Source organism: Podarcis cretensis (genome assembly GCF_951804945.1).
Source record: "Podarcis cretensis genome assembly, chromosome: 18".
Lineage (NCBI taxonomy): Eukaryota > Metazoa > Chordata > Lepidosauria > Squamata > Lacertidae > Podarcis > Podarcis cretensis.
Genome location: NC_137188.1, coordinates 7,951,030 through 7,964,169, shown reverse-complemented (window position 1 = coordinate 7,964,169; position 13,140 = coordinate 7,951,030). Strand labels below are relative to the sequence as shown.

Here is a 13,140-nt window from a genome sequence, read left to right as displayed (position 1 = left end):
TTGCTCCGTGTCCACTTCTCTGGAGCAGCAGAAAACAACCTTTCTCCCTCCTCTATGTGACATCCTTTTATATATTTGAACATGGCTATCATATCACCTCTTCTCCAGGCTAAACATGCCCAGCTCCCTTAGCCGTTCCTCATAAGGCATTGTTTCCAGGCCTTTGACCATTTTGGTTGCCCTCCTCTGGACACGTTCCAGTTTGTCAGTGTCCTTCTTGAACTGTGGTGCCCAGAACTGGACACAGTACTCCAGGTGAGGTCTGACCAGAGCAGAATACAGTGGCACTATTACTTCCCTTGATCTAGATGCTATACTCCTATTGATGCAGCCCAGAATTGCATTGGCTTTTTTAGCTGCCACGTCACACTGTTGCTCATGTCAAGTTTGTGGTCAACCAAGACTCCTAGATCCTTTTCACATGTACTGCTCTCAAGCCAGGTGTCACCCATCTTGTATTTGTGCCTCTCATTTTTTTTGCCCAAGTGCAATATTTTACATTTCTCCCTATTAAAATTCATCTTGTTTGTTTTGGCCCAGTTCTCTAATCTGTCTAACTTGTTTCGAGTTATAGTGGTACCTTCGTTCCTGGACAGCTGCGTTGAGGAACAGATTAGTTCCTGAATTCCGCAAACCCAGAAGTAAGCGTTCCAGTTTGCAAACGTTTTTCGGAAGCCGAACATCCATTTTGACTGTTTGCAACTGAATTGTTGTATTGTTTTTAACACTCGATTGGGAGCATCTTGGTTTGCGAACGTCTTGGAAGTCAAACGGACTTCCAGGAAACGGATTGAGTTCTAGAACCAAGTTGCTGAACCCATGGCTGAAAACTATGGCCAGAAAAGCCACCTCGATTGGACTGACATCATCCCTCTTACATCATCTGGGTTACGACACTGCCCTTGAATCCCGGAGGCAAAGGTTTTGGGACATCTCACATAGCGACCTGTGATCCGGATCTTATGTAATTTGTAGCCCGGTCGCAGCTGGAACCCAATACGGATACGACTTTCAGATATCCTCATACCTTAGGAATTTGTCTGTACCTATCGGTGTTTATTTACTTAAGCCGGACTAAGTCTAATTCCCTCAGAAGTTCTAAATGGCAGACTGAGGGGTGTCCCGTATCAGAATAGGTTTTGTTTATGTTCCCAGGACGTTGACTGTATGAAGCATATCCTATTGCATTGTGGGATCAAACCCTGAAGCCTTCCTTTTAGGAATTCTAGGTGCCAAAATCCCAAGGGAGCAGAAAAGACTATTTATGTATGTGACCACGGCTGCACGGATGTGATTGGTCCAGCAATGAAAAGAAGCTAAAGTTTCCACCAGAGAAGAATGGCAGATGAAGTTGATGGACTACACCGACATGGCTAAAATGACTGGAAGAGTCAGAAATCAGGAAGACCAAAAATTCAGTAAGGAATGGGGGAAATTTATAAGACAGTTCAAAATCATTAGTAGGATTGGAATAGCACTTGTAGTTTAAGGTTGATTGTGTGGCTATTCCCTCCCCCCCACAGGTGGAATAAATGAAGACAACGGACACAGAGTTTTAGGTTAATGGGCGAAAATGGCCACAACTTTATTGATTACAGGAAAGAAGGGTATTGGCTTTAGGCATTGGCCCTAACCGACTATCCGGTCTGACCGGGAAGGGTTAAACACCAACAGGGGGAGCCACCCGAGATGCATATCCCTAGGCACTCCCCGAGGGGTTACCGCTCGGGGGTGCGCTTTAGGCCCTAGCCTCCGTAGGTTTCGGACGAGGCGTCGCCCCTCGGAGTCCTTTAACGAACTACCCTTCAAGCATTGGGGGAGGTGATGGCGTTCCTCCCCCCCAACCTCATCTGCATGATAATACCCCGGCCAATGCCTACCGCCAAAACCGAGGGAGTTGTGATGATTTGCTACGAGGTAGGCGAAAAAACCAAGTGGCTCACAAAACCAGCCAATTAGCCAAATGGAAAAACTCCTACCAGGCCCCTTGCGGCGACCAGCCGAAGCCCATAGCAAGGTCAGTGGCAAAACCTAAAGGGCGGGTGGGTGGGAAACCGCGTCGTCTCCAGGGAAGAAAGGGGGCGAGCCAGGGGCTGCCCTGACCTTAAGTGGCCCTACGAAGGCCCGCCCCTGCCGCCAGCCGATTGGCTGGCGCCACAGGGTATGCTAATTGGGTGAATCCCTGTCTCCCGCGAGGCTGACGCCAGCCTCGTGAGAGCGAGTGTGGGCGGGGTCGTGATCCCACAACCCCCCCTCCTCCTCCTGAAGATCGGAAGGGGCATTCTGGACATAATGGAAGGGGTAAAGGGTTTGGATGATCATAAAAGATACGAGAGGAAAGGGTTAATAATAGGACCCACAAAGAGGAGGAGGAAAATCCAGCAGATTCCTTGGAATCTTGTTTTTTTATTATTTATGTTTGATATATCTCTGTAAAAAAATTCAGTTGAAAAATTGCATAAATAAATTTAAAAACAAACAAAAAGAGCGATGGGAACTTCTGCCCATTTGGCCCCACCACGAAACCCACCCAGGTGCAGGACTCGTGGTTACACCCCAGCATGGATCAATGGTCCACAGGAACATTTTCCTTTTTAAAAAATAAATTATTAAGAGTTTCAACATACCAAATTATCAAAACATATCATCTTCTTTTCATTCCCCCCATTTTTCCCCTCCTCCCCTCCAAATAACCCTCCCTCCCTCCCCCCAAGACTTCCGTCAGTTCCTCTCTCTGACTTTTCAACACATGTTTTTCTCTGCATGTTATAAAATTGTAAAAATCTCTAAATCCTCCATCTAATATATTAGCAAATAAATTTGTGTCAGTTTATTCAAAACCTGCCAAGGAGTCCAATTCGCTTTGTTGTTTCTTTAAGTAGTCTGTAAATAGTTGCCATTCTTCTTTGAAGTCACAGTTGTCCTTGTCACACAGTTTGTACGTCAATTTTGCCAGTTCCGCATAGTCCATCAGTTTCTCTTGCCACTGTTCTTTTGTCCGGGTTTCTTCATTCTTCCATCATTGTGCTACTAAGACCCTTGCTTCTGGTTTTTTTTACAAACGTTAGTTTGAACATTTTCTTCAACTCATGATATATCTTTTTTTTTTTTTAATAATAATTTTTATTCGTTTTTCAAACAGATAACAAAAGTACCACAAAACAACATAATTTCCAACTGATCGTTTCATACCCTTCTTTCTTTTGACTTCCCCATACCTCCCCATCCCTGCATTCTTGTTTCGTGATTCTTTAGCAACCCTTAGGTCCATTATCTTAATTCCCTTTCATAAAAGTTCCTTTAGTTTTTTTTTGATTACTGCTGCAATTTCTTTACCTCTTACCCCCTGACATCTTAACATTCGTCAATTTTACAATTGTTCTTGAGATATATTTTAAATTTCTTCCAGTCCTCTTCCACTGTCTCTTTCCCCTGGTCACGGATTCTGCCCGTCATCTCGGCCAGTCCCATAAAGTCAATCACCTTTGTTTGCCATTCTTCCAGAGTAGGTAGTTCTTGCGTCTTCCAATACTTTGCCAGTAGAATTCTTGCTGCTGTGGTGGCATACATAAAGAAAATCCTATCCTTCTTTAACACCAATTGGCCAACCATGCCCAAGAGAAAAGCCTCTGGTTTCTTAGGAAAAGTCCACCTAAGGACCTTCTTAATTTCATTATAGATCATTTCCCAGAAAGCTTTAATCTTTGGGCAGGTCCACCAAAGGTGATAAAAAGTGCCTTCAGTCTCATTACATTTCCAACACTTATTGTTAGGCAAATGATAAATTTTTACAAGCTTGACTGGGGTCATGTACCACCGATAGATCATTTTCATAATATTTTCTTTTAAAGCATTACATGCAGTAAATTTGATACCGGTGGTCCATAACTGTTCCCAGTCAGCAAACATAATATCATGACCGATATCTTGTGCCCATTTAATCATAGCTGATTTCACCGTTTCATCCTGTGTATTCCATTTCAACAGCAAGTTATACATTTTTGATAAATTCTTAGTATTGGGTTCCAACAGTTCTGTTTCTAATTTTGACTTCTCTTTCTGAAATCCTATTTTTCTGTCCTGTTTAAATGTCTCATTTATCTGATGATAATGCAACCAATCTCGAACCTTAGGCTTTAGTTTCTCATAACTCTGAAGTTTCACCCTTTCACCATCATATTCTAAAATTTCATGATATTTTGGCCATTTAGAGTCCATATTAAGCTTTTTTACTTCCCTAGCTTCCATTGGTGACACCCACCTAGGGGTTTTACTTTCCAGCAGATCTTTATATCTAGTCCAAACGTTATACAATGCTTTCCTCACAATATGGTTTTTAAAACTTTTGTACACCTTTACCTTGTCATACCATAAATATGCATGCCAACCAAAACTATTGTCGTACCCTTCCAGGTCCAAAATGTCAGTGTTCTCCAGAAGTAGCCAGTGTTTCAACCAGCAGAAAGCTGCCGATTCATAGTAAAGTCTTAAGTCCGGCAGGGCAAACCCCCCTCTATCCTTCAACTCATGATATATCATTTCCCAAAACTTTTTAATTTCTCTACAATCCCACCACATATGATAAAAGGTCCCTTCTTCTTCCTTGCATTTCCAGCATATATTTGTGCCAGTTTTATACATTCTTGCTATCTGTACTGGTGTTATATACCATCTATACATCATTTTCATGTAGTACGGGAATATTTCCCAGGGTGCTCGTAACGTGATCTTGAGACTACGTGAAACCGTGTTGTGTAAAGGAGATGTGAGCAGGTGGGAAGACTGGTGGGCGGCCTTCTCGCTTCGAGGGATTAGTCTTCTCTCGCCGGACAGGGGGGCGAGAAGAGGTTATGCGAGGTCTCCAGGCCTCTGGAACAGCCCCACTGCAAATTCTGCAAAGGGCGGATGGGGGGGAGGGTTTGAACCAACCCTTCGCCTTCAGCAGTTTGGCTAGGAGAAACCCCTGAGCCGCTGCCAACTCCCCGGGCATTTAACCAAAGTTGGGAAAGGAGTACGGCGGGACAAGCTTCCTGCTATTAATAGAGGCCGAATTTCTCTCTCCCTATAATGTGCAGCCTTGCAGAAGTGGAACAAAAGATGCTCAACAGAGGGCAAGCGGCAGGGGGGTGCGTACTCAGAGATATTAGGTATATTAAAAAGCCAAGAGAACCAGTTTCTCCCTACTTCTCCCCCCTCTCCAAAACACACCAAATATTTGTGGGGGTTTTTTAATTCTTTGAATAACAACCAAACAGCGTACTATCAACCTACTTGAAATAAAAGTTTTAAAAAAATAAAAATTGACCAGTAGCACCTTATAGACCAACTCAGTTTGTTCTGGTACAAGCTTTCATGTGCATGCACACTTTTTCAGATGCTTGTTGTTGTTGTTTAGTCGTGTCCGACTCTTCGTGACCCCTGGACCAGAGCACGCCAGGCACTCCTGTCTTCCACTGCCTCCCGCAGTTTGGTCAAACTCATTTTAGTAGCTTCGAGAACACTGTCCCACCATCTCGTCCTCTGACGTCCCCTTCTCCTTGCGCCCTCCATCTTTCCCAATATCAGGGTCTTTTCCAGGGAGTCTTCTCTTCTCATGAGGTGGCCAAAGTCTTGGAGCCTCAGCTTTAGGATCTGTCCTTCCAGTGAGCACTCAGGGCTGATTTCATTCAGAATGGAGAGGTTTGATCTTCTTGCAGTCCATGGGACTCTCAAGAGTCTCCTCCAGCACTAGAATTCAAAAGCATCCATTCTTCGGCGATCAGCTCTCACTTCCATACATCACTACTGGGAAAATACAGTGGTACCTCGGGTTAAGTACTTAATTTGTTCCGGAGGTCTGTTCTTAACCTGAAACTGATCTTAACCTGAAGCACCACTTTAGCTAATGGGACCTCCTGCTGCTACCTCACCGCCAGAGCATGATTTCTGTTCTCATCCTGAAGCAAAGTTCTTAACCTGAAGCACTATTTCTGGGTTAGCAGAGTCTGTAACCTGAAGCGTCTGTAACCCGAGGTACCACTGTATATAAATAAATAAATTTTTGTTGTTGTCAAATAATTTTTATTAGTTTTCAATTATATGCCACATTGTATCAATACCATATTACCCTGCACATTTCTCATTAACATTAAAAAATAACCGAAAAGAAAACATTTTTAACCCCCCCTCCCAATTCCCAGACTTCCCTCCAACAAAGCGGCTCCAATACTTTGGCCACCTCATGAGAAGAGAAGACTCCCTGGAAAAACCCTGATGTTGGGAAAGATGGAGGGCACAAGGAGAAGGGGACGACAGAGGACGAGATGGTGGGACAGTGTTCTCGATGATACCAGCATGAGTTTGACCAAACTGCGGGAGGCAGTGGAAGACAGGAGTGCCTGGCGTGCTCTGGTCCAGGGGGTCACGAAGAGGCGGACATGACTAAGCGTCTAAACAACAACCACTGTACAGTGGTGCCCCGCAAGACGAATGCCTCGCAAGACGGAAAACTCGCTAGGCGAAAGAGGTTTCCGTTTTGGAGGTGCTTCGCAAAATGAATTTCCTATGGGCTTGCTTCGCAAGACGAAAATGTCTTGCGAGTTCCTGCGGTTTTTTTCCCTTTTCTCCCCCTTTTTCTAAGCCGCTAAGCCGCTTATCCGCTTATCCAATAAGCTGATAAGCTGCTAAAAGCCGCTAAACCGCTAATAGCGCTAATCCGCTAAGCCGTCAATGGGCTTGCTTCGCAAGATGAAAAAACCGCTAGACGAAGAGAATCGCGGAACGGATTCTTTTCGTCTTGCGAGGCACCACTGTATTTGACTGGAGGGGGGGCTAGAATGGATATATACCCAATGCCTGAGCTCAAAATCCACCTATGTCTATAATCGATAAAATGGTGGCCATTTCTAATCCAGACCATTGCCTGCTTGAGTTTATTAATCACATCTTACTGCCCAGGATTTGTGTGTGTGTGTGGCACTGCAATAAAACAATAAAACAATTGCAATAAAACAAACAAGCAAACTTTGTTGTGAGTTCCCCCACCTTTTTTTCCCCAAAAGAAAAGCACCACAGATGCAAATAATTGCAATATTCTTGCAAGTCATTGCAAAACCGCACACACAGAGAGAGCAGATTCAGTGCTGTTTTTTTAAGAAACAAATTACACAGGCGCAGGTTGCATATAGCCGAGTTTTCTTTTCCTTCCTGTCAGGGAACTGACATCAGAGCGAGAGGCGGAGGCAGGGCTCCAGAGCGATGACGGAGAGGGGACCAGCAGGGGGGAAGGAATTCAGCGTAACACCAGTAGAGAAGAGAGGGATACGGAGGATTTGGAGACAGGTCTCCAAGACCCTTCACCAGAGACTAGTGGAGAGAGCGCGAACACACCTCTGCCTTCCCCTTACTTGCGCAGACGCGTTCCGCGCAGGGAAAGTAGGAGGAGACTTGGCATCAAACAGCTCTTATGCTGGAAAAGGTTTAAGAAACGCCCACTGACGGATTCTGCGAGTGACTGACCGGTCACGGAGTGTGAGCTGGCAGCCAAGGCATGGTTGCCCAGGCAATCTAACCAAAACGGAAGGCAACTTACGCACAAGTAACCCCTTACAACCATTACACTTCCCTTTTTCTCCCAATCCTAATTCCAGTTCTCCAACATTTCCCACATCAGATCGCAGTTTTTTTAAAAAAAAAAGTCATGAAAATTCATTAGCGGTTTAGTTGGAATGTCTCCTGATATATAGCGTATTTTTCCATGTATAACACGCCCTTGTGTATAACACGACCCCTATTTTGGGGGACTCTGATTTAAGAAAATGGGGGGGAGGGAGGATTGCCCAGAGTTGTGGAGCCAGCCCCCACTCTGAACTACCATGTATAAGACGAGCCCAAAATTTTAAACATCCTTTTTAAAGGAAAAAAAGCTTGTCTTATACACCGAAAACTACGGTACACTTCAGTGTATTTTTGTCTAACATATCTATTTCTGCAAAGCGGTTTCCTCTAATGTTTGTACAGTGGTACCTCGGGTTACATACGCTTCAGGTTACAGACTCCGCTAACCGAGAAATAGTGCTACAGGTTAAGAATTTTGCTTCAGGATAAGAACAGAAATCGGGCTCCGGCGGCGCAGCTGCAGCAGGAGGCCCCATTAGCTAAAGTGGTGCTTCAGGTTAAGAACAGTTTCAGGTTAAGAACAGACTTCCGGAACGAATTAAGTACTTAACCCAAGGTACCACTGTACGCTATTGGTACACTTTACCCTAGTATCACGATAGCAATTTTTTTTTCCTGGGGAACGCCATTGCAAAATTCAGTTACATGTGAATTTCTGAGGCTGGCTGTGCTTCGGTTCTCATCTTGTTTCGGAAAATGTGGATTAGGTAGGTTTGCCTTCAAGTACAAACTTAGACTTCGTTTCTCCTCCCCATCTGCAGCTGTCAGTCAATGTGGAGAGTCACATGCAATATGATATCACTCCAGGGTGTTGCTGAAATTCAAAGGGCATCAGCGGAGACCTTACGAGGACTGAACGGATGTTAACATGCTTTAATTAAAATAACAAATCTTTCGACAAAGTACATGCAGTTAAAGCATGAGTCATTGACTTCTGAAACCCTACGTCTTACCTTGACATCTCAAGTTTAAAGAAAGAAAGAAAGAAGGAAGGAAGGAAGGAAGGAAAGAAAGAAATCTCTAGAGTTTGCAAGTGTTGTGTTATTGTGGAGAAGAAGGAGAGTCTGCCTCATAGTTTTCCCCAACCCAATACCTCGGGTTAAGAACTTAATTCGTTCTGGAGGTCTGTTCTTAACCTGAAACTGCTCTTAACCTGAGACACCACTTTAGCTAATGGGGCCTCCCGCTGCCGCCGCACGATTTCTGTTCTCATCTTGAAGCAAAGTTCTTAACCTGAGGTACTATTTCTGGGTAAGTGGAGTCTGTAACCTGAAGCGCCTGTAACCTGAAGCATCTGTAAACTGAGGTACCACTGTAGGTAGATTACACTTGTTCTTAGGGCACCAGCAAAGCTTGTTTAAAGGATTTGAAATTTTCTATTTTTTATAAAGCACCTCAAAACAGTCATCATGGGAAAAATCAGAACTTCCGCCATCACTACAGATTCTTTCTCTACTTTCCTGTTCTCATTTTATTACTTAAAGGTAAAGGGACCCCTGACCATTAGGTCCAGTCGTGACCGACTCTGGAGTTGCGGCGCTCATCTCACTTTACTGGCCGAGGGAGCCGGCATACAGCTTCCGGGTCATGTGGCCAGCATGACTAAGCCGCTTCTGGTGAACCAGAGCAGCGCACGGAAACACCGTTTACCTTCCCGCTGGAGTGGTACCTATTTATCTACTTGCACTTTGACGTGCTTTCAAACTGCTAGGTTGGCAGGAGCAGGGACCGAACAACGGGAGCTCACCCCATCGCGGGGATTCGAACCGCCAACCTTCTGATCGGCAAGTCCTAGGCTCTGTGGTTTAACCCACAGCGCCACCCACGTCCCATTTTATTACTTATTCCCACCCTAAACCAGGGGGCATCCTAGTAAACTGATCAGGAGAGCTCGAAATTAAACCCTGACAGGGAGGGAGGCTGTATTACAGATGACATGAGAACACCTGTTATTGGGGACGATAACGTCACTGATCCACAGGAAACTAGGGTGGCGCTAGAGGAACCAGGCAGGAAACGGTAAGAAGGAAGTCCAGCTCTCACTTCCATACATCACTACTGGGAAAACCATAGCTTTAACTATACGGACCTTTGTTGGCAAGGTGATGTCTCTGCTTTTTAAGATGCTGTCTAGGTTTGTCATTGCTTTTCTCCCCAGAAGCAGGCGCCTTTAATTTCGTGGCTGCTGTCACCATCTGCAATGATCATGGAGCCCAAGAAAGTAAAATCTCTCACTGCCTCCATTTCTCCCCCTTCTATTTGCCAGGAGGTGATGGGACCAGTGGCCATGATCTTAGGAATTGTAGGTACTGATATTCCAATGGAGCAGAACAGGCTTTTTATGTATGCAATGACAGCCGCGCAGATGTTATTAGCCCAGAGATGGAAAGAAGACAAAGTCCCTACCAGAGAAAAATAGCGAACCAAGCTGTTTGGACTATCACAAAATGGCAAAACTGACTGGAAAGCTCAGGAACCAAGAAGACCAAAACTTCAATAAAGAATGGGGAAAATTATAACATACCTAGGAGACCACTGCAGGGGACGCAGGTGGCGCTGTGGGTTAAAGCCTCAGCGCCTAGGGCTTGCCGATCGAAAGGTCGGCGGTTCGAATCCCTGCGGCGGGGTGCGCTCCCGCTGCTCGGTCCCAGCGCCTGCCAACCTAGCAGTTCGAAAGCACCTCCGGGTGCAAGTAGATAAATAGGGACCGCTTACCAGCGGGAAGGTAAACGGCGTTTCCGTGTGCGGCTCTGGCTCGCCAGAGCAGCGATGTCACGCTGGCCACGTGACCCGGAAGTGTCTCCGGACAGCGCTGGCCCCTGGCCTCTTAAGTGAGATGGGCGCACAACCCCAGAGTCTGTCAAGACTGGCCCGTACGGGCAGGGGTACCTTTACCTTTACCTAGGAGACCACTGTAAGCAGATGAGAACATTAGCAGGATACCTGAAGGAGCGTCTCCACCCCCATCGTTCTGCCCGGACACTGAGATCCAGCTCTGAGGGCCTTCTGGTGGTTCCCTCCCTGCGAGAAGCCAAGTTACAGGGAACCAGGCAGAGGGCCTTCTCGGTAGTGGCGCCCGCCCTGTGGAACGCCCTCCCCCCAGATAAACAACTACCTGACATTCAGAAGACATCTGAAGGCAGCCCTGTTCAGGGAAGTTTTTAATGTGTGACATTTTAATGCATTTTTAATCTTTGTTGGAAGCCGCACAGAATGGCTGGGGAAACCCAGCCAGATGGGTGGGGTATAAATAATAAATTATTATTATTATTATTATTATTATTATTATTATTATTATTGCAATAACAATTGTAATGTAGCAAATATTATGGACAGAATGGAGAGACATAAAACACGGATTATGAAATGATATGCAGTTGAAAAGGTTGACTATAGGACCCATGGAAGGGAAGGTGGGAAGTCCAGAGATTTGGAAAAATCTCTAAATATGGATATGTATTTTGTATTGTATTGCTATAATTCTATATTTGTAAAACCAAATAAAAAAAAATTATTTTTTAAAAAAGGAACAAAGGTGGATTGCTTTGCTCAGGTTTGTCTACACTGCGGCTCTCTAAGATTTTAGGCAATTGTTGTCCCTAGTCCTTCTAGAGATGTCGAAGATTGAATCTGGTAACCTTCTGTGAATTTTTGTCCCGCCCTGACGATGTTCAGTAAAGCAAAAGGAGAGACCAAATGTTCAAATGTTTCTTTACTGAGTACGCCGTGTGTTCTGGCACAAGCAAATAAAAATTATTTCAAAACAAATAAAGCAGTTGCAGATATAAAAACAATTAGGGTGGGGATTAAAATGTACAAACGATTCAAAAGAACAGCACAGGGGGTTGGAATAGATGATGCTCAGGGTCCTTTTACAACTCTACGATTCTTGCCTTCTCAGCTCTTTTTTCCAATTTTTTTATTGATTTTCACAAACAAACAAACAAACAAACAAACATAAATCATAACCTTATTAAAATTGCACTTATTAACATTGTTAAGTGACTTCCTCACTTCCCCTTGGTTGGGTTTCAGTGCATATCCTTTTAATGGTTTTTCAAATCAGAGTTCTTATAAACTTAACTTAATCATTTAACATCCTTATAACACTTCAATTCGAAATTAAACATACAGTGGTACCTCGGGTTAAGTACTTAATTCGTTCCAGAGGTCCGTTCTTAACCTGAAACTGTTCTTAACCTGAAGCACCACTGTAGCTAATGGGGCCTCCCGCTGCCGCCACACGATTTCTGTTCTCATCCTGAAGCAAAGTTCTTAACCTGAAGCACTATTTCTGGGTCAGCAGAGTCTGTAACCTGAAGCGTCTGTAACCTGAAGGGTAGGTAACCTGAGGTACCACTGTATTAATTCATCACTTAACTTATATAAAATCCTAAGCCAATCTAATACCTGCAAGCTATTTCCAATTAGTTTAACTTAACAGCTTTAACCAAATAATCATTAAATTTTGTCCATTCTTCCTCCCGCATTTCCTCCCCTGTGCTGAAAACCTTTTCTTTAGCTTTGGATGAATTGCAGTCTGCTGCATACACCAGGAACATAGACATGCAGGCGAATCCTTTGTCTACAAGCCTGCTTTCATCGCCACCCAGTTCCACCCATCCTCTATTCTCTGTCTCTCTCTCACTGGACTACATTTCCCAGCATGCTCTTCCATCTGCGCAGAGAGGAAGGGCAGTAAGTTCAGAAGCATTTCTCTGCCCCCACCCTCCCCTCCACCCGGCCACAACCCCCCAATCAGCTTTGTTAATTCCACAAGAGGGCCAATTCCTACCCCTGCCTCTCAGCATCCTTCCTGGTCCATGACAGAGGAAGCAGCTGAAGATGGGCGACCAAAAGGTAAAAAGATGCTGATGCGAGGGATGCAGAGGGAAAAAAGAGGGAGGATACAGGATGCAGCAACCAGGAAACTGAGGACGATGGAGAGATGGAGAGATGCTCCCCTTGGACCAAAGGGCTTTCTCTTGCCTTCCCTTCATCTCTGCTTTGTCATCCTCGTTCCCCGTCGACTTTGCATCTTAGGGGAGGTTGCAAGGGTGTGGAGCTTGGGAGATGTCTTTGCGGACTGAGGCACAAAGCAAACGGCAGAGAGGGGGATTAGAGAGCGCTTTCTGCCTTGGGAGAAAAGGTGCGACGGGGAGGCGACCTCAGGGCTGCGGCTGCCTGTCTGTGTTGCCTCTTGGGCTCCGAACACAGGTGCTAGTATGGTGGGGTGTGCCTCCAAAGTCAAGCAAAATAAAATCCCTACAGGTAGAAAGCTAGGCCTTCTCCTGCTGTCCTGCTTTTCTGTGTGCAAGGATTTTTTTAAAAAAAACGTAGAAGGTTGGAAATTGAAGCCCTCCAATTGCATTGCAGAAAAATTGACAGGATGGCTGCAATACCATCAAGTCAATGGTGTTCTTAAAGATGATAAAAACTAGGATTTGACGATAAGAAATCAAAATTCCGAACAGATATTATAGA

The 13,140-nt window shown here is 44.8% G+C and overlaps 1 protein-coding gene across 1 annotated transcript in view; it reads left to right on the top strand.

Moving 5' to 3' along the window:
* Nucleotides 1–12,396: 12,396 nt before the first annotated feature.
* FSD1 (fibronectin type III and SPRY domain containing 1) overlaps nucleotides 12,397–13,140 on the top strand; it is a 28,154-nt gene continuing 27,410 nt past the window's right edge. The window contains exon 1 of the mRNA XM_079961088.1: nucleotides 12,397–12,516. Coding sequence (XP_079817214.1) covers nucleotides 12,502–12,516 — 15 coding nt within the window. The 5' untranslated portion in view covers nucleotides 12,397–12,501. The remainder of the gene's footprint in view (nucleotides 12,517–13,140) is intronic.